General features: G+C 43.1%; 2 protein-coding genes across 2 annotated transcripts in view; both read right to left on the bottom strand.

Annotated features, from left to right (window-relative positions):
• Positions 1-285: 285 nt before the first annotated feature.
• On the bottom strand, positions 286-2,223 carry LOC311142228 (G protein-activated inward rectifier potassium channel 4-like; the record flags this gene model as incomplete). Its single annotated transcript, XM_084177835.1, has 3 exons — positions 286-482; positions 664-1,873; positions 2,032-2,223. The coding sequence occupies 3 exons, from the start codon at positions 2,221-2,223 to the stop codon at positions 286-288; spliced, it is 1,599 nt and encodes a 532-aa protein (XP_084033961.1).
• A 2,307-nt stretch (positions 2,224-4,530) lies between these two features.
• LOC311142224 (ubiquitin carboxyl-terminal hydrolase 28-like) overlaps positions 4,531-18,640 on the bottom strand; it is a gene marked incomplete at both ends in the record, with an annotated part of 45,253 nt that continues 31,143 nt past the window's right edge. The window contains 6 exons of the mRNA XM_084177831.1: positions 4,531-4,706; positions 6,045-6,243; positions 8,851-8,974; positions 9,119-9,198; positions 11,313-11,391; positions 11,570-11,748. Coding sequence (XP_084033957.1) covers positions 4,531-4,706; positions 6,045-6,243; positions 8,851-8,974; positions 9,119-9,198; positions 11,313-11,391; positions 11,570-11,748 — 837 coding nt within the window. The remainder of the gene's footprint in view (positions 4,707-6,044; positions 6,244-8,850; positions 8,975-9,118; positions 9,199-11,312; positions 11,392-11,569; positions 11,749-18,640) is intronic.

Raw genomic sequence — 18,640 nt, 5'->3', positions numbered from 1 at the left:
AAAGCATGGAGTCATGGCTGCATACTCATTACTACACTAAATTATTTGTAAATCACCCACATGAATGCTGTCCCTGTCAACACAGTTCACATTCTAGTTGAGGGTGTAGATTAGCATGCTAATGTGTAAGTCTTACTCTTTTGAAGAATGTTTGTCCACAATATTAGAGACAACAGGAAAGTTCGTCTCAGGGAGGGAACCAAGGGCATTCACAAGAAGTCTTGGCCTTGAAATTCTATTAATACAAGGGCTGTTTGCTCAGTGTGAATAGTACAGTTTTATGATCTAAAAGAGGACCTCTTCTTCTTTTTCATTACTCTTGTCTTTAGCACTAAGGGTGGGGGTTTGTACTGTGAAGGTTTTGTCAAATGCACCACGGTCCACCCGGTAAGACCCCTTTTCCAGAGACATGCAGGATTCAAATCGGTGGCCCCACAGAATCTCGGCCTCAGTGTAGGAGGTTCTGGCTTGGCATGTCATACCTACAACACAGTAGAGACAACGCTTTTTTCACATTTTGCACAGCAAGGCAATTATTAAACGTTTAATCTTTACACATCTAGCTCTTATGCTACAGTCACAGACATGAAAGCATTAACATGTTTTCAAATGATTTTAGACATAATTTTTGAGGTCACATTCTAACATTCAAAGCCAACCAACCTGATGCCTCCACAATTCCCTCCAGAATGATTATGATCTCAAATCTCTCCCTTGTCAGACGCTCAGCCCCTATTTCCCAGAAGGGACTGCTCTCATTGATGACATGGGTGATGGTCTGAGGCTCGACCAACAGGAGCCTGTCTCCTCCGGTATCGTAGCCCAGGTTGATCTCCGACTGCTCCAGCGGTATGAACTCCCCTTCCTTGGTCTGTCTGGACTTGATCAGCTTGGCTCGGATCTTGGCGTCCACCATGTGACTCGCCCTTAGGTCTCCGATGCGGAAGAGGAGGCAGAGTTTCTCGTCGCGCTCCGATATGACACAGTGCTTGCTGAAGATCAGAGTCTGGGCCCTTTTCTGAGGCCGGGAGATCTTGACGAACATGCAGCCGACCATGAGGGCGTCGATGATGGAGCCAACGATAGACTGGGCCATGAGGAGAACCACTCCCTCCATGCAGTTGGCCGTCACCAATCTGGAGCCATAGCCAATCGTCCTCTGGCTCTCCACCGACAGAAGCAGGGCGGAGATGAAACTGTCCACGTTCTCGAAGCACGGCTGCCATTGAGGGTCGTGGACGTGGGCCACGTCATCCCGCAGCCAGGCGTCTAGGAAGTATATCTCGGCAAAGGCCACCCACGTGACAATGTAGCACATGGTGAAGATAAAGAGGAACCAACGGTACTTCAAGTCCACCAGAGTGGTGAAGATGTCCAAGAGGAAACGGCTCTTGTCCTCGATAGGGCCCAGGTTGACCCGACACTTCCCGTCTTTGGTGACGTAGCGCTGACGCTGCTTGTTGTCTGTGCCGTAATTTGGCCTCTCGTCACCTAGAAGTTTGCAGCGTGGCTTGTGGGGCTTGTTCTCACCACTTGTGCCATGGGCGGGGCTACGGGTGCTACCAAAGGGGCCACCAAAGGGAGCGCCTGAGTACCACCTGGAGCTGAAACGCTTAAGGTGGCGTCCGCGGTGAGAAGTGGCCGGCTCCTCTGGCTCCTCAGTGGGGATGATGTACTGGCAGGTGTCTACCTCCTGGTTGATCAAGCCTGCAACAATCTGATGGGGGCCTGGGCTCTGGGACTGTGGCTGGGGGGATGCAGAGGGGGCTGGCTGGGGTGAGAGAATTGGGAAGTTGTTGTTATTTGAGCTGGGGATGAGAGAGTCTCTTCTGGAGTGGAGCATTGTCAAGGCCATGTTGGTTTTTGCTGCAACCTGAAAAAAATATGTTTGAACAATCAATTGACTGACTTGTACATTACATACATGATCAACAATGTATTTGTGCTGAAAACAGTGTCCAGTGTAAACACAACCCACTGAACAATATACCAAAACACAAAATAACGAAATTGACTCTCTGCAATAGGTACCCTCTTTGGATATGGGGTGAAACGTGTTGACTCTGGGGGTGGTCTAGGGAGGTATGCCAGGAGGTGTTTGGCTGTGAGAGTCTGTGCTGGTGGAATTGAGTTCCTACGGGGGCAAATTCTCGTAGGACTCCTGTAGTCGCCGTTATGGGGCTCGTGTAATGTCACCCTGCTGCACATCATGGTGAAAACCATCAGCGAGACTACTGTAGATTCCTGTGCTCTGTGTGGCAGCTGAGCTGCAGAGGGCCCAGAAAGTTGATTTCTTGTTCCTGTTGAAACAATAGAATTTGATTGAGAGTTGTCACGCAATTAAAACCACCACTACAGAGGAAAGAGGAGACTAAATGAAACTCTTCCACCAAGTAATAATAATGGTGGAACTTAACTCCTTATGTCCTTATTATGTACAGTCATATTTCATAGTTCAGGGATTGCTAGAAGGCTAAATCCAGCTGTGGGTCAGTGGGTGTACGCCATATCTCTGATACGGTGAGGGTGGTCTTTCACCAGATGGTTCCCTCTCCTCAGTATAAATTCTTACATCATTCCTCCCCGGCCCCCAACAACTTTCAGATCATACCAATCTGACGTACGTTGTGCGATGTCATCGGTCTCTGCTGGATATAATTAAACTATCGGGATTACGATTGATCCTCTAAATTAATCTGGTAACAACCAAGGAGCATGGTGATGGATTTGAGGAGATTACGGTTTTACTCTTACTTACGAGGGCATAGATAATTGTTTTGCCCAGATGTGGTCAAATAAACCCTGGGCAAATCTCTATTATTTCTTGTTGTCAATGTTTCTGTTCGTGTTGTCACTCTCTCCCCTACTGGACCGCCACACAGCTCGTAGCGGCAGACGTGCTGCGCTGCGTGCAGGATTTCAGGACCACGTCAATATCGACTCAGACTCCAGAGTGCAGCAGACCATGAACTGCCCAAGGCATCGTAATCAACAGTACTAATTGTACTCCAATTTTTTTGCTGTAGAGGAAAAACTAGAGATATCTCATTAACCGTTATCTGTAGAATAGTTGCGATGCTTCATTTATGATGTGCAGCTAATGTTGAACAACATCTTCTTTGTAAATGTGTTGATTTTACACGGATGGGCTTCACCAACTCTGAGATGAGTAGCCCATTGCTAAAAGTTACGTAATACTGTATTAAAAAATCACTCTTTGCTTTTTTTCAGTTGCAACCTTAAAACAACATCCTTATAACCAGACCAACACCAGAAGAAATGTGCTAGGACAACCAGGGAAACTATACAAACACAAACAGAGAGGGAAAGTAGGGGATGGAGGTATGTCTGTACATTAAGGAGAGTCATCGTAACGAACTGCCAAAAGAAAGAAACAACAAACTAAACCATACCTGAATAGAGATGCCAGTAGTTGTTCTCAGTTTGGGATCATCTTCCACTGGAGACAAATGAATAAAAGTGGGATGGCTGTTTGAGTGGTAAAGCTGGTGCTGTGGTTTCTCTTCCAGTGATGTCAAGGCGAACTGGCAGGATTCCTGCTGTCCAGCTGCGGACCAGAGGGGGCCGTCCCTCACTCCCCCCCTCACCTCCCTTGCTCACACAGAGAGGTCAGTTGTTAATCTGCTCGTGGGGTCAGCAGGGCTAGCGAGCTGTGCAGGAAGTAGTGCGGCACCATGGGAAGTGACAAATAAACAACAAACACATTGCACAGTACAGAAGTGTTAAATTGGTCGTTGGACAATCAATAGTGTTTTCTGTGTGTGTGTGTGTGTGTGTGTGTGTGTGTGTGTGTGTATGACATGGGTGAAAGACAGAAATATAGATTGAAAAAAGGTTTGCATTATTTATCAGAAATGTAGATTGAAAAAAGGATTGCATAATATATCAGAAATATAGATTGAAAACAGGGGACAGACACAAAAGAAGACTTGAGAGCAAAGCAAGGAGAAAAGAACAACAGAAAGAACAGAAAGTTTGAAAGTTTATTGAGCATCAATACAGGTTTCAAGAAGTGGAAATCAGAGGAGTGGAAGGAAAGGCTTACATATAAACAAGAGAATACAAAACAAGACAGGTTTTGTCAAAGGAAACTGAATTTCTGTGTTCACGGCAATCCTAATTCGTCATGGTAAATGTAAAATATCTAAGAAACTATAAAAATACTATTTCTTGTGTTTTCACTTTCTTAAAAACACACCTGCATAGGTTCAAAGCACTAATACCTTAAAAATGCATAATAAAGAAATCTCTCCATCTCTCCTTGATGTCTCTGTGAGTATCATATGAGCGTATAAGCTCTGCCTCAAGTCACTCAGATTCTACTCAATGTTCCGGCTTAGAAAAATATGGTAAAAGCACATTAAAAAGTAATATAAAAAACTGCTTTGCAATACTAGGCACAAATCCAGTGTTTGTCAACTCTACATAAGGATAAAAACGCTAGCGGCCGTCGGCTGGCATACGGGCCCTGACACTTATTCTCAGCAGCTGACCTCTGACCCCTTGGCCTTACTTGACGGCGACCACAGAGGTGTTGGTGATGGACTCCATAATGGCAGCCAGGCGGCTGCACAGGTCGTGGGGCACTTTGGAGCGCACCGTTGGTGGATCTTTTAGAACCACCATCTCTGTTGAGCAGTCCAGAACCCTGGGCAGAAACTCACCCAGCTTCTCCTGAAGGGAGTCTGAGAAGGAGTGGAAGAGAAAGACTTAGAGCTTCCATGAGAGGAGTAAAATACAATTAAGATTGCCAGGTGAGCAAGAGATGTATGAGAAATTAGATGAGAAAGAGAGAGGAAAATGTGCTACAGAGACACGCTATTATAAGCCTTATAATAAGACATTATACATGCTAACACATGCTTTCAACACACAATAAAGCATTACACTGTACCTGAAACACGTAAATGACAGCATTATGGATGTACTGGAGATATAGACTACATGTCCAAAAGTATGTGGACACTTGCTCGTCGAACATCTCATTCCAAAATCATGGGTATTAATAAGGAGTTGGTCCCCCCTTTGCTGCTATAACAGCCTCCACTCTTCTGGGAAGGCTTTCCACTAGATGTTGGAACATTTCTGCAGGAAATTGCTTCCATTCAGCCACAAGAGCATTAGTGAGGTCGGGCACTGATGTTGGTCGATTAAGCCAGGCTCGCAGTCGGTGTTCCAATTCATCCCAAAGGTGTTCGATGGGTCGAGGTCAGGGCTCTGTGCAGGCCAGTCAAGTTCTTCCACACCGATCTCGACAAACCATTTCTGTATGGACCTAGCTTTATTCACGGGGGCACTGTCATGCTGAAACAGGAAAGCGCCTTCCCCAAACCCAGATTCAACTGCCAGATAGTGAAGCGTGATTCATCACTCCAGAGAACGTGTTTCCACTGCTCCAGAGTCCAATGGCGGCGAGCTTTACACCACTCCAGCCGACGCTTGGTATTGTGCATGGTGATCTTAGGCTTGTGTGCAGCTGCTCGGCCATGGAAACCCATTTCACGACGCTCACGACGAACAGTTCTTGTGCTGACGTTGCTTCCAGAGGCAGTTTGGAACTCGGTAGTGAGTGTTGTAACCGAGGACAGACGATTTTTACGGGCTACGCGCTTCAGCATTCGGCGATCCCGTTCTGTGAGCTTGTGTGGCCTACCACTTCGCGGCTGAGCCGTTGTTGCTCCTAGACGTTTCCACATCAAAATAACAGCACTTACAGTTGACCGGGGCAGCTCTAGCAGGGCAGATATTTGACGAACTGACTTGTTGGAAAGTAGGCATCCTATGACGGTGCCATGATGAAAGTCATTGAGCTCTTCAGTAAGGCCATTCTACTGCCAATTTTTGTCTATGGAGATTGCATGGCGGTGTGCTCGACTTTATACACCTATCAGCAACGGGTGTGGCTGAAATAGCCAAATCCACTAATTTGAAGGGATGTCCACATACTTTTGTATATATAGTGTACATTTAGCACAGCTTGGATAAAGCTCAGTAAAAACCTCTTCCCGGCCATCTGTCCTCACCATCTAGGTCTACTCCCAGGTAGGAGCACCAGTGGCTGCGGACAGCCTCCATGGTGTCCAGGTCCTCCTGGCTGACCATGTCCGGCCGGCTCATCAGGTGCATGCAGGGGATGACCGCCTCGTTCATGATGATCACGCCCTCCTCCACGTCGCTCACCTCGCCACTCCTGAACAGCGTGGCCGCGTTGTCATTCACCTCCTAGGAAGTGGGAAGAAGGGGGAGAACAGGGGATATGCAGATGCAGTGTCACTATGGAGTCTCTTTGGATAGTTAGTGTGTCTACTGTGTTCCGGTTAAGACCCTGGGGCATTCATGTACAAATTAACCCCATAACAAACACAAAAGAAGTGGCTGCAACAAGGTCTTTTCTAGTTTGAAATGAAAAACAAGACTTGTTCCTAAAGAAAAAGCCCAGTTTAAGCACAAGATGTTTAGTGAATTGTTGAATGTGGGGCTTAAAAGACAAGAGCTTCATCAAGGTGAAGTCCCAAGTACTTGTATGATGACACCACCTCTATTGGCTTGTTTTGCAAAGTGACTATCTGAGGGAGAGAAGGGGGTTGCTTTCTTGATCTTGAGAATAATAATAGTTTTGTTTTCTCTTCATTTAAGATCAATTTAAGCTGAAAGAGGTTATGTTGGACAACAAACACTCCCTGCAATTTGAGAAATGCCTAATCTAGTGAGGAAGCAGTGCTATAGCTGATGGTATCATCTCCATACAGATGTAGGATCTTAATTTGAGCCAGTTTGCTACAGAAGGAAAATAACCCTGCAGAACAGGAAATGTGAATTATTAGAGTCTTGAGATAAGTAGTTTATACACGGATAAAGAGTTTCTATACTATATACAGTGGGGAAAAAAAGTATTTAGTCAGCCACCAATTGTGCAAGTTCTCCCACTTAAAAAGATGAGAGAGGCCTGTAATTTTCATCATAGGTACACGTCAACTATGACAGACAAACTGAGAATTTCTTTCCAGAAAATCACATTGTAGGGTTTTTAATGAATTTATTTGCACATTTTGGTGGAAAATAAGTATTTGGTCAATAACAAAAGTTTCTCAATACTTTGTTATATACCCTTTGGTGGCAATGACACAGGTCAAACGTTTTCTGTAAGTCTTCACAAGGTTTTCACACACTGTTGCTGGTATTTTGGCCCATTCCTCCATGCAGATCTCCTCTAGAGCAGTGATGTTTTGGGGCTGTCGCTGGGCAACACGGACTTTCAACTCCCTCCAAAGATTTTCTATGGGGTTGAGATCTGGAGACTGGCTAGGCCACTCCAGGACCTTGAAATGCTTCTTACGAAGCCACTCCTTCGTTAGCCGGGCGGTGTGTTTGGGATCATTGTCATGCTGAAAGACCCAGCCACGTTTCATCTTCAATGCCCTTGCTGATGGAAGGAGGTTTTCACTCAAAATCTCACGATACATGGCCCCATTCATTCTTTCCTTTACACGGATCAGTCGTCCTGGTCCCTTTGCAGAAAAACAGCCCCAAAGCATGATGTTTCCACCCCCATGCTTCACAGTAGGTATGGTGTTCTTTGGATGCAACTCAGCATTCTTTGTCCTCCAAACACAACGAGTTGAGTTTTTACCAAAAAGTTATATTTTGGTTTCATCTGACCATATGACATTCTCCCAATCCTCTTCTGGATCATCCAAATGCACTCTAGCAAACTTCAGATGGGCCTGGACATGTACTGGCTTAAGCAGGGGGACACGTCTGGCACTGCAGGATTTGAGTCCCTGGCGGCGTAGTGTGTTACTGATGGTAGGCTTTGTTACTTTGGTCCCAGCTCTCTGCAGGTCATTCACTAGGTCCCCCCGTGTGGTTCTGGGATTTTTGCTCACCGTTCTTGTGATCATTTTGACCCCACGGGGTGAGATCTTGCGTGGAGCCCCAGATCGAGGGAGATTATCAGTGGTCTTGTATGTCTTCCATTTCCTAATAATTGCTCCCACAGTTGATTTCTTCAAACCAAGCTGCTTACCTATTGCAGATTCAGTCTTCCCAGCCTGGTGCAGGTCTACAATTTTGTTTCTGGTGTCCTTTGACAGCTCTTTGGTCTTGGCCATAGTGGAGTTTGGAGTGTGACTGTTTGAGGTTGTGGACAGGTGTCTTTTATACTGATAACAAGTTCAAACAGGTGCCATTAATACAGGTAACGAGTGGAGGACAGAGGAGCCTCTCAAAGAATTAGTTACAGGTCTGTGAGAGCCAGAAAACTTGCTTGTTTGTAGGTGACCAAATACTTATTTTCCACCATAATTTGCAAATAAATTCATTAAAAATCCTACAATGTGATTTTCTGGAGAAAAAAAATTCTCATTTTGTCTGTCATAGTTGACGTGTACCTATGATGAAAATTACAGGCCTCTCTCATCTTTTTAAGTGGGAGAACTTGCACAATTGGTGGCTGACTAAATACTTTTTTTCCCCACTGTAGCAGGGCTATTTAACTCCAGCCCGTGAAACTTTTCCTCACACTGAAGTTTAGCTTCTTATTCAATTTTTTTTGTCATTTAGCAGACGCTCTTATCCAGAGCGACTGACAGTTAGTGAGTGCATACATTTTTCATACTGGCCCCCCGTGGGAATCGAACCCACAACCCTGGCGTTGCAAGCGCCATGCTCTACCAACTGAGCTACAGGAGGGCCTGTATTCCCTATTTTATTAACATTTAATCAATCTTTACTTTTATATTCCCAACTGACAATAATCAGTCTCTTGTCCAAAATCTTTTTAAACAGGGTCTTTCAAAGTGATGCATCTGTATCATCAGTAACACTCACTTTGAGACACCTCCTCCTGTAAAGTGCAATAAGCGACTGCTCCATCCCTCTCTTCTCCCCTCTCCTCAGCAGCATGGCATTGTCTTTGTAGGCGTGGTTGAGGTAATTCAGCGCCTCGCGCACCCTGGTGGAACACAATGATGATATTACGTCATGACACGTCAGCCCACTGATGACATCAGCCAGTCAGCCCACTCAGTCACTAAAACCACCATAATACAGGCTGATCACGTAGGGGCAGAGCCCCGGTTGCCATGACAACACTTACTTTCCATGCTGGTACTGTTCCAGGCCCGTCAGCAGGTAGACAAACACTGTCCGGAACAGGCTGTAGTCGTCATGCCATTGCTGCGGAGAAGAGCACACAGACACAATCAATTCAAGTTTGGGGTGGTTTCAAATGGAGAAAAATGTCTACCTAGAGTTTTGGTGTAGATAATATACAGTGCCTGGCTCCTTCCATCAGCCATCAAGGCTTGTGTAATGCAACAATTTCAAAGATTTTACTGAGTTACAGTTCATATAAGGAAATCAGTAAATTGAAATAAATTCATTAGGCCCTAATCTATGGATTTCACATGACTGAGCAAGGGCGCAGCCATGGGTGGGCCTGGGAGGGCAAAGGCCCACCCACTTGGGAGCCAGGCCCACCCACTGGGGAGCCAGGCCCAGCCAATCAGAATGAGTTTTTCCCCACAAAAGGGCTTTATTACAGACAGAAATACGCTTCAGCACCCCCTCAGACGATCCCACAGATGAAGAAGCCGGGTGTGGATGTCCTAGGCTGGCGTGGTTACACGTGGTCTGCGGTTGTGAGGCCGGTTGGACATAATGCCAAATTCTCTAAAACAACTTTAGAGGCGGCTTATGGTAGAGAAATTAACATTCAATTATCTGGCAACAGCTCTGGTGGACATTCCTGCAGTCAGCATCACATCTGTGGTATTATGTTGTGTGACAAAACTGCACATTTTAGAGTGGTCTTTTATTGTCCCCAGCACAAGGTGCACCTGTGTAATGATCATGCTGTTTAATTAGCTTCTTGATATCCCACACCTGTCAGGTGAATGGATTATCTTGGCAAAGGAGAAATGCTCACTAACCGGGATCTAAACACATTTGTGCTCAAAATTTGAGAGAAATAAGCTTTTTGTGTGTATGGACAATTTCTGGGATCTTTTATTTCAACTCATGAAACATGGAACCAACATTTTACATGTTACGTTTATATTTTTGTTCAGTATAAATATGCGTTTTTATAAAGTTTTGCTCAAATTGTCCTTGTGAAATGACACAAGGGCACCATTAATCACGGATTGTCTTGGATTCTTTATGATTGGTGGAACAAACTGCTTATCAGTGAGGCCAAAATGGTGGAAAATCACAGTTTAGAGGTAATGATCAATCATACTCTGTAACCATGTTTCCTTCCAACCATTTTTATGTGAGTAAAAGTTTGTATGCTGGTGACATGATGATCGGTGCCTGGTTGCCAATTGGCAAATAAATATGAACTCCAATAACCAGAGAACATTCTGAATAATATTAAATCCACTTTTTGAGTGAGGAGTTCCTTCGCCACTTTAGCTGCCGGACATTTCCAATTATTACATTTACATTTTAGTCATTTAGCAGACGCTCTTATCCAGAGCGACTTACAGTTAGTGAGTGCATACATTATTTTTTTCATACTGGCCCCCCGTGGGAATCGAACCCACAACCCTGGCGTTGCAAACACCATGCTCTACCAACTGAGCTACATCCCTGCCGGCCATTCCCTCCCCTACCCTGGACGACGCTGGGCCAATTGTGCGCCGCCCCATGGGTCTCCCGGTCGCGGCTGGCTACGACAGAGCCTGGATTCGAACCAGGATCTCTAGTGGCACAGCTAGCACTGCGATGCAGTGCCTTAACCTCCCGAGTGGCGGTGTGGTCTATCGTTGCTGGACGTAGTCATTTCTAAGTGCTGCGGCCACATGTAGAAGAAGATGACAGCGCACCACACAACACAAACAAAGATCTACACACGTGCCAGAGGCATTTCTCACTCTGTACAATATATTCCTCTACAAAGCTGCTTTAAAGAGCCTAAAAGGGTTCTCCGGCTGTCCCCATAGGATAACCATTTGAAGAACCCTTTTGGGTTCCAGGTAGAGCCTTTTCTATAGAGGATTCTACATGGAATCCAAAAGGGTTCTCCTAAGGGGACAGCCAAAGATCCGTTTTGGAACCCTTATTTCTAAGAGTGTAGTTATCGGAGTTCCCCCTGCAACTGGAAACAGGCGTTTAGAAGACAGGTGCCTTCCAAATCGAGAATAAAGTAAGTATCGGCAGTTGATTGAAACTAAGTTTACTATGCTTTCAATAGACTATCGGATCAACCTCCAGTACAAGCTAGCTTAGCTATGCCGCTGGAGGTTGAATCTGGATTGGCTAAGGGAAACGTAGCTATTGACACATACCATATATTCCTCCATATCCATATCCTCTGGCTTGATGAGGCGTAGCTTGGCGCGGGCCTCTCTCATGATACTAATGGACCTACACAGGAAGTGATGACACAGGAAGTGATGATTTGCTCCACAGCAATATACCTATGAATAATACTGTCAACAAGCTGAATTGCAAGTACAACTTACAATGAAATGACAAAACATGAACACATTTGAAGTTATTAAATATACATTTCAATGTATGTCAGAGGGTTGTGCTGACTGACCTGTCGTCGAAGCTGAGGTTGCGGTCGGTGAAGCCCTCCAGCAGGGTCCTCTCGATGACGCGACTGGGCGCCTGGTTCTGGAAGAAGTAGACCAGGGCGTGGTGCAGACGTGGGTCCTGCTGGGGTGTGGTCTCCTCCTGGGACAACTCAAACAGACGGGAGTACTCCTCCTGGAACGCCTGGGGAGAGGGGTGTGAGGGATGTTAGAGGTGTGTGTAAGTGTGTGTGTCTGTGTGTTCTTTGTCGGGTACTGAGTTGTGTGGTACAAATAACATCATCCTACAGAAAACTGTACAAGAGTAATTGATATCTTCATTTCATCCACCTTGATTGGAGTGTGAGGTCCCAACAGTATACTTTTTCTAACATACCCCAAGTGTTTTTCATAAGTACATGGAGTAGCCAGACAAATAGAAAAAGAAGCCAGCCAGGGATTTCCGGGCGGGTGGGGTCCGGCGGAGCATGCCACCTGTGAATTTACTTTAACGACCTTACCTCCCAGATTGGTAAAATGAGTTGTGCTATTGAGTAGAAAGACATGACTTTACAATAAAAATGAGTGAAAATGTATGAATTCAGTGTGTTGTTACTTGTTTTGGATATTGTCTAGGCCTATGCCAATTTAATCAGGACTATTTTCTAAGTAAGATAGCCTTTTTTAACATTAATCCTGTCTTCTCTTGAGATTTACAGCTTTACTGCAAGATATTGCAAAAATGATGTTTGTTCTTCAAATTATGTATTTTATTGGCTCTGATGCTGTGGACACTTAGGGGAAGGAAACCAATGTGTAATTTTGTACTGGATTAACTATCCCTTTAACAATTTGGCCTGTCAATCCAATCACTGTGGGTGGGATTGTCAGGGGAGGGGGCAGGATGTTTGAGTCACACAGTTGGGAGGGTTTCAGACCTGTCAATCAATTACTGCGGGTGGGACTTTGAGAGAAGGTGGTAGATTAGTAATCTAGTCAGAAAAACTAGTCTAATCTTTTAATTTAATTTATTGTGGCAGAAATCTAAAATAAAATATTCCCTGTAGAGAAACAATATAGAATTGCTGGATTTAACAAAAATAATCTGCAAATTCCAAGTGGGAGAACCCCCAGACCACCTTCATTGAATGTTTTCATAATTTATCTGCAGATAATCACCAAAAAGCAGTAATAGCACAGATAGAACAATGAGCCAGATATTTCACCGGATGTATAAATGTGAAGCATCCGGTTGGCGTTTCTACTCACTACCAAATATGGTGATGAGAGGAAGCCCAGTGGCCGGCAGTGGGAGAAGATGGCACGAGATGGATTTTGGTCGACATTCTGCACATTTTCTCATCTATGAAACATTTGTTCTCAAATCAAATCTTATTTGTCACATGCGCCGAATACAACAGGTGTAGTAGACCTTACCGTGAAATGAGTACTTACGAGCACTTAACCAACAATGCAGAGTTTTTAAAAATTGGCTAAATAAACTAAAGGAAAAATAGTAACACAATAAAATAACAATAACGAGGCTATATACAAGGGGTACCGGTACCAAGTAAATGTGAAGGAGTTTTCTGTTTCCAAAACTAAAATCTGTAACAAACAGAGTAGATTGCATTTTGTAGACTTTACCCTTTGCCAAAGTTTTAAAAAATTGGCTTGTTTATGAGTGCAAGGGCGAATTGAGTTATTGCAAACGTGCACTTCAGAGTTGGCGTACCCTAATAGAAAATATGCAAATAAAGGCTCTGCCCACCTCCTTGCTTGTTCTGCCAACTATGATTAATTTGCTCCTATTGGAAACGGCAGGCTCTGGTCTATCTTGGGTTAGTTATAAAAATCTTTGGTAGTAACCTACCAGTATGCAAATCAGGGAGCCAAATGAACGGCTCTCTCACCGATGCGATTCGGTTTTATTCACCTAAATTATCTGTTCAAATAGAGCCATTCGTTCGCAAACAGCCCATCATTAGGCTACACTGATGAGTCACTTTAGCGTTCATCATGTCCAATCAATTGAATTTACCACAGGTGGACTCCAATCAATTTGTAGAAACATCTCAATGGTGATCAATGGAAACAGGATGCACCTGAGCTCAATTTCGAGTCTCATATCAAAGGGTCTGAATACATATGTAAATAAGGTATCTGTTTAAATTTTTTTATACATTTGTAAACATTTCTAAAAATCTGTTTTCACTTTGTCATTATGGGGTATTGTGTGTAGATTTATGATTTTGTTTTAATTTAATCAATTTTAGAATAAGGCTGTCACATAACAAAATGTGGAAAAAGTCAAGGGGTCTGAATACTTTCCGAATGTACTGTATAACTACTTTGTATGATTAATGATTAGCAAAGGGATATAGGAGATTTACCTTATTCAGTCAGTTTGACACCTTTAATGAACTAGTCAACACAAGCTCTTCGGTCGTCAATAAAAAAAATAGCCTATGCGTCCCGACTCCGTGGCTGAATATAGAACTATGAAACACGCAAAAAATTAAATATGAATGGCCCACAAAACAATAATTACGTGGATTTCAATTCATTGTTACCACTCACATTACCACTCACATTACAAGGGATGTTTAAATTCACTCACTGGAGATAATGAACAAGCATCATGCTCTCCCTCCTCCGTGAAAATCAATTTGACTGCAGCCATCCACAGTGTACAACAATAACACCGGTACCGAGAGGCGGGACAGACAGCAGACTGACAAACCAGCAGTGTTTCCCTGTCATCGCTCACGTTGTGACTGACAGGTGCCTGTCCTATCAATACAGTCGTGGTCAAAAGTTTTGAGAATGACACAAGTATTGGTCTTCACAAAGTTCGCTGCTTCAGTGTTATGAGATATTTTTGTCAGATGTTACTATGGTATACTGAAGTATAATTACAAGCATTCCATAAGTGTCAAAGGCTTTTATTGAAAATTACATTAAGTTTATGCAAAGAGTCAATATTTGCAGTGTCGACCCTTCTTTTTCAAGACCTCTGCAATCCGCCCTGGCATGCTGTCAATTAACTTCTGGGCCACATCCTGACTGATGGCAGCCCATTCTTGCATAATCAATAATTGGAGTTTGTCAGAATTTGTGGGTTTTTGTTTGTCCACCCGCCTCTTGAGGATCGACCACAAGTTCTCAATGGGATTAAGGTCTGGGGAGTTTCCTGGCCATGGACCCAAAATGTTGATGTTTTGACCCACTTAGTTATCACTTTTGCCTTATGGCAAGGTGCTCCACCATGCTGGAAAAGGCATTGGTCATCACCAAACTGTTCTTGGATGGTTGGGAGAAGTTGCTCTCGGAGGATGTGTTGGTACCATTCTTTATTCATGGCTGTGTTCTTAGGCAAAATTGTGAGTGAGCCCACTCTGTTGGCTGAGAAGCAACCCCATACATAAATGGTCTCAGGATGCTTTACTGTTGGCATGACACAGGACTGATGGTAGCGCTCACCTTGTCTTCTCCGGACAAGGTGTTTTCCGGATGCCCCAAACAATCGGAAAGGGGATTCATCAGAGAAAATGACTTTACCTGAGTCCTCAGCAGTCCAATCCCTGTACCTTTTGCAGAATATCAGTATGTCCCTGATGTTTTTCCTAGAGAGAAGTGGCTTCTTTGCTGCCCTTCTTGACACCAGGCCATCCTCCAAAAGTCTTCGCCTCACTGTGCATGCAGATGCACTCACACCTGCCTGCTGCCATTCCTGAGCAAGCTCTGCACTGGTGGTGCCCCGATCCCGCAGCTGAATCAACTTTAGGAGACAGTCCTGGCACTTGCTGGACTTTCTTGGGCGCCCTGACGCCTTCTTCACAACAATTGAACCTCTCTCCTTGAAGTTCTTGATGATCCGATAAATGGTTGATTTAGGCGCAATATCCTTGCCTGTGAAGCCCTTTTTGAGCAAAGCAATGATGACGGCACGTGTTTCCTTGCAGGTAACCATGGTTAACAGAGGAAGAACAATGATTTCAAGCACCACCCTCCTTTTAAAGCTTCCAGTCTGTTATTCTAACTCAATCAGCATGACAGAGTGATCTCCAGCCTTGTCCTCGTCAACACTCTCACCTGTGTTAACGAGAGAATCACTGACATGATGGCAGCTGGTCCTTTTGTGGCAGGGCTGAAATGCAGTGGAAATGTTTTTTGGGGATTAAAGTTCATTTTCATGGCAAAGAGGAACTTCGCAATTAATTGCAATTCATCTGATCACTCTTCATGACATTCTGGAGTATATGCAAATTGCCATCATCAAAACTGAGGCAGCAGACTGTGAAAATTAGTATTTGTGTCATCCTCAAAAATTTTGACCACAACTGTAGATCACTAGAACATGAATATCATTCTTTCTAGAGGGAGAGGGCTATACAGACTTAACTGACTAGAGCATTTAAACTTTTAAATGAAAAGAAGCCTAGTTAATTTATTACGTGAAAAAAGTAGCCGGCTGAGAGCGAGCGCTTATGGAAAACACCGCCTATGGCTCAAGTCTGCCAAGACTCTACCTCTCCCCTTTATGTATGTACAGTACCCGTCAAAAGTTTGGACACACCTACTCATTCAAGGGTTTTTCTTTATTTGTACTATTTTCTACATTGTAGAATAATAGTGAAAACATCAAAACTATGAAATAACACATATGGAATCATGTCAATCAATTATATTTTATATTTGAGATTCTTCAAATAGCCACAATTTGCCTTGATGACAGCTTTGCACACTCTTGGCATTCTCTCAACCAGCTTCACCTGGAATGCTTTTCCAACAGTCTTGAAGGAGTTCCCACATATGCTGAGCACTTGTTGGCTGCTTTTCCTTCACTCTGCGGTCCGCCTCATCCCAAACCATCTCAATTGGGTTGAGGTCGTGGGATTGTGGAGGCCAGGTCATCTGATGCAGCACTCCATCACTCTCCTTCTTGGTAAAATAGCCCTTACACAGCCTGGAGGTGTGTTGGGTCATTGTCCTGTTGAAAAACAAATGAAAGTCCCACTAAGCCCAAACCAGATGGGATGGCGTATCGCTGCAGAATGCTGTGGTAGCTATTCTGGTTAAGTGTGCCTTGAATTCTAAATAAATCACAGACAGTGTCACCAGCAAAGCACCCCCACACCATAACACCTCCTCATCCATGCTTTACGGTGGAAAATACACATGCGGAGATCATCCGTTCACCCACACCGCGTCTCACAAAGCCACGGCAGTTGGAACCAAATATCTCCAATTTGGACTCCAGACCAAAGGACACATTTTACCGGTTTAATGTCCATTGCTTGTGTTTCTTGGCCCAAGCATCTCCTCTAACTGAAGCTAATTGTAGGGATTTTTTTCTATTGATAATGTAAAATTAACAGCCATACAGAAAGACTCATGTGAAGGTGAAATTACAGAGGAGGAACTTCTGGATGCAATTAAAGACTTTATGTCCGGGAAAACTCCAGGGTTGGATGGCATACCAGTCGAGGTATACCAAACCTTTTTTGATATACTCAGAGGACCGTTATTAGCATGTTTTAACCACTCCTATGTAAATGGTAGACACTCAAGAAGAAGGTCTGATTTCATTATTACTGAAACAGGATACAAGTGGGAAATATAAAGATCCAGTCCATTAAAAAAATTGGAGGCCCCTTACACTTCAGTGTTGTGATGCAAAAATTCTAGCAAAATGTATAGCGCATAGAATTAAAAAGGTTTTTTACATGGACGATACATTGGAGATAATATAAGGCAAGTACTGGAAACGATAGAACATTATGAAAAATCTGGGAAACCAGGCCTGCTATTCATAGCAGACTTTGAAAAGGCATTTGATAAAGTACGACTGGAGTTTATATATAAATGCCTGGACCATTTCAATTTTTGAGAATCTCTTATAAAATGGGTTAAAATCTGGTATAGTAACCCTAGGTGTAAAATAGTAAATAATGGCTATGTCTCCTAAAGTTTTAAACTGTCAAGAGGAGTAAAACAAGGTTGTCCACTATCGGCATATCTATTTATGGCCATCGAAATGTTAGCTATTAAAATCAGATCCAACAATAATATCAAGAGATTAGAAATCCAGGGCTTAAAAACAAAGGTGTCATTGTACGCTGATGATTCATGTTTTCTTTTAAATACACAATTTGAATCCCTCCACAGTCTCATAGAGGATCTAGATACATTTTCTAACATCTCTGGATTACAACCAAATTATGATAAATATACTATATTACGTATTGGATCACTATAAAATACAATTTTTACATTACCATGTAGTTTACCAATAAAATGGTCTGATGGTGATATGGATATACTCGGAATACATATCCCAAATGAAATAAATGACTTCACTCCAATACATTTTAATAGAAAGTTAGCAAAAATAGATAAGATCATCCTACCATTTGTGGAAAAATCACCCTGATTAACTCTTTAGTATTATCCCAGTTTACCTATTTGCTTATGGTCTTGCCTATGCCTAGCGAACAGTTTTTAAATTATATGAGAAAAAAAGATTCAATTTTATTTGGAACGGCAAGTCAGAAAAAATTTAACAGGCCTATTTATATAATTAATATGAATTTGGAGGACAGAAATGAATCAATATTAAAGCATCACTAAAAGCTTCAGTCATACAAAAGTTATACTTAAATCCGAACTGGTTCTCTAGCAAATTAGTAAGATTGTCTCACCCCATGTTCAAGAATGGCCTTTTTCCCTTTATTCAGATTACAACCGCTCACTTTCAGTTATTTGAAAAGGAAATCATCTCCCAAATATCACTATTTCTAAAACAAGCCATAGAAAATTGGTTGCAATTTCAATTTAATCCTCCAGAAATGACAGAACAAATAATGCAACAAATATTGTGGTTAAACTCAAATACACTAATTGATGAAAAAAAAACATGTTTTTTTGAGGAAAAAAAGGTATAATATTCGGAAATGATATAATATGTAGGACTGGTGGAGTTATGTCGCACATGCAGCTAACAAAAACATATGGAAATGTCTGCTCTACCCAAAATTACAACCAAATAATTGCAGCATTACCGCAAAAATGGAAGAGGAAGGTGGAAGGGGGAA

This window comes from Coregonus lavaretus, assembly GCF_964263955.1.
Source record: "Coregonus lavaretus genome assembly, chromosome: 15".
NCBI lineage: Eukaryota > Metazoa > Chordata > Actinopteri > Salmoniformes > Salmonidae > Coregonus > Coregonus lavaretus.
Note: the sequence above shows the minus strand (reverse complement) of the source record. Positions and strands in the feature narration are given on the sequence as shown.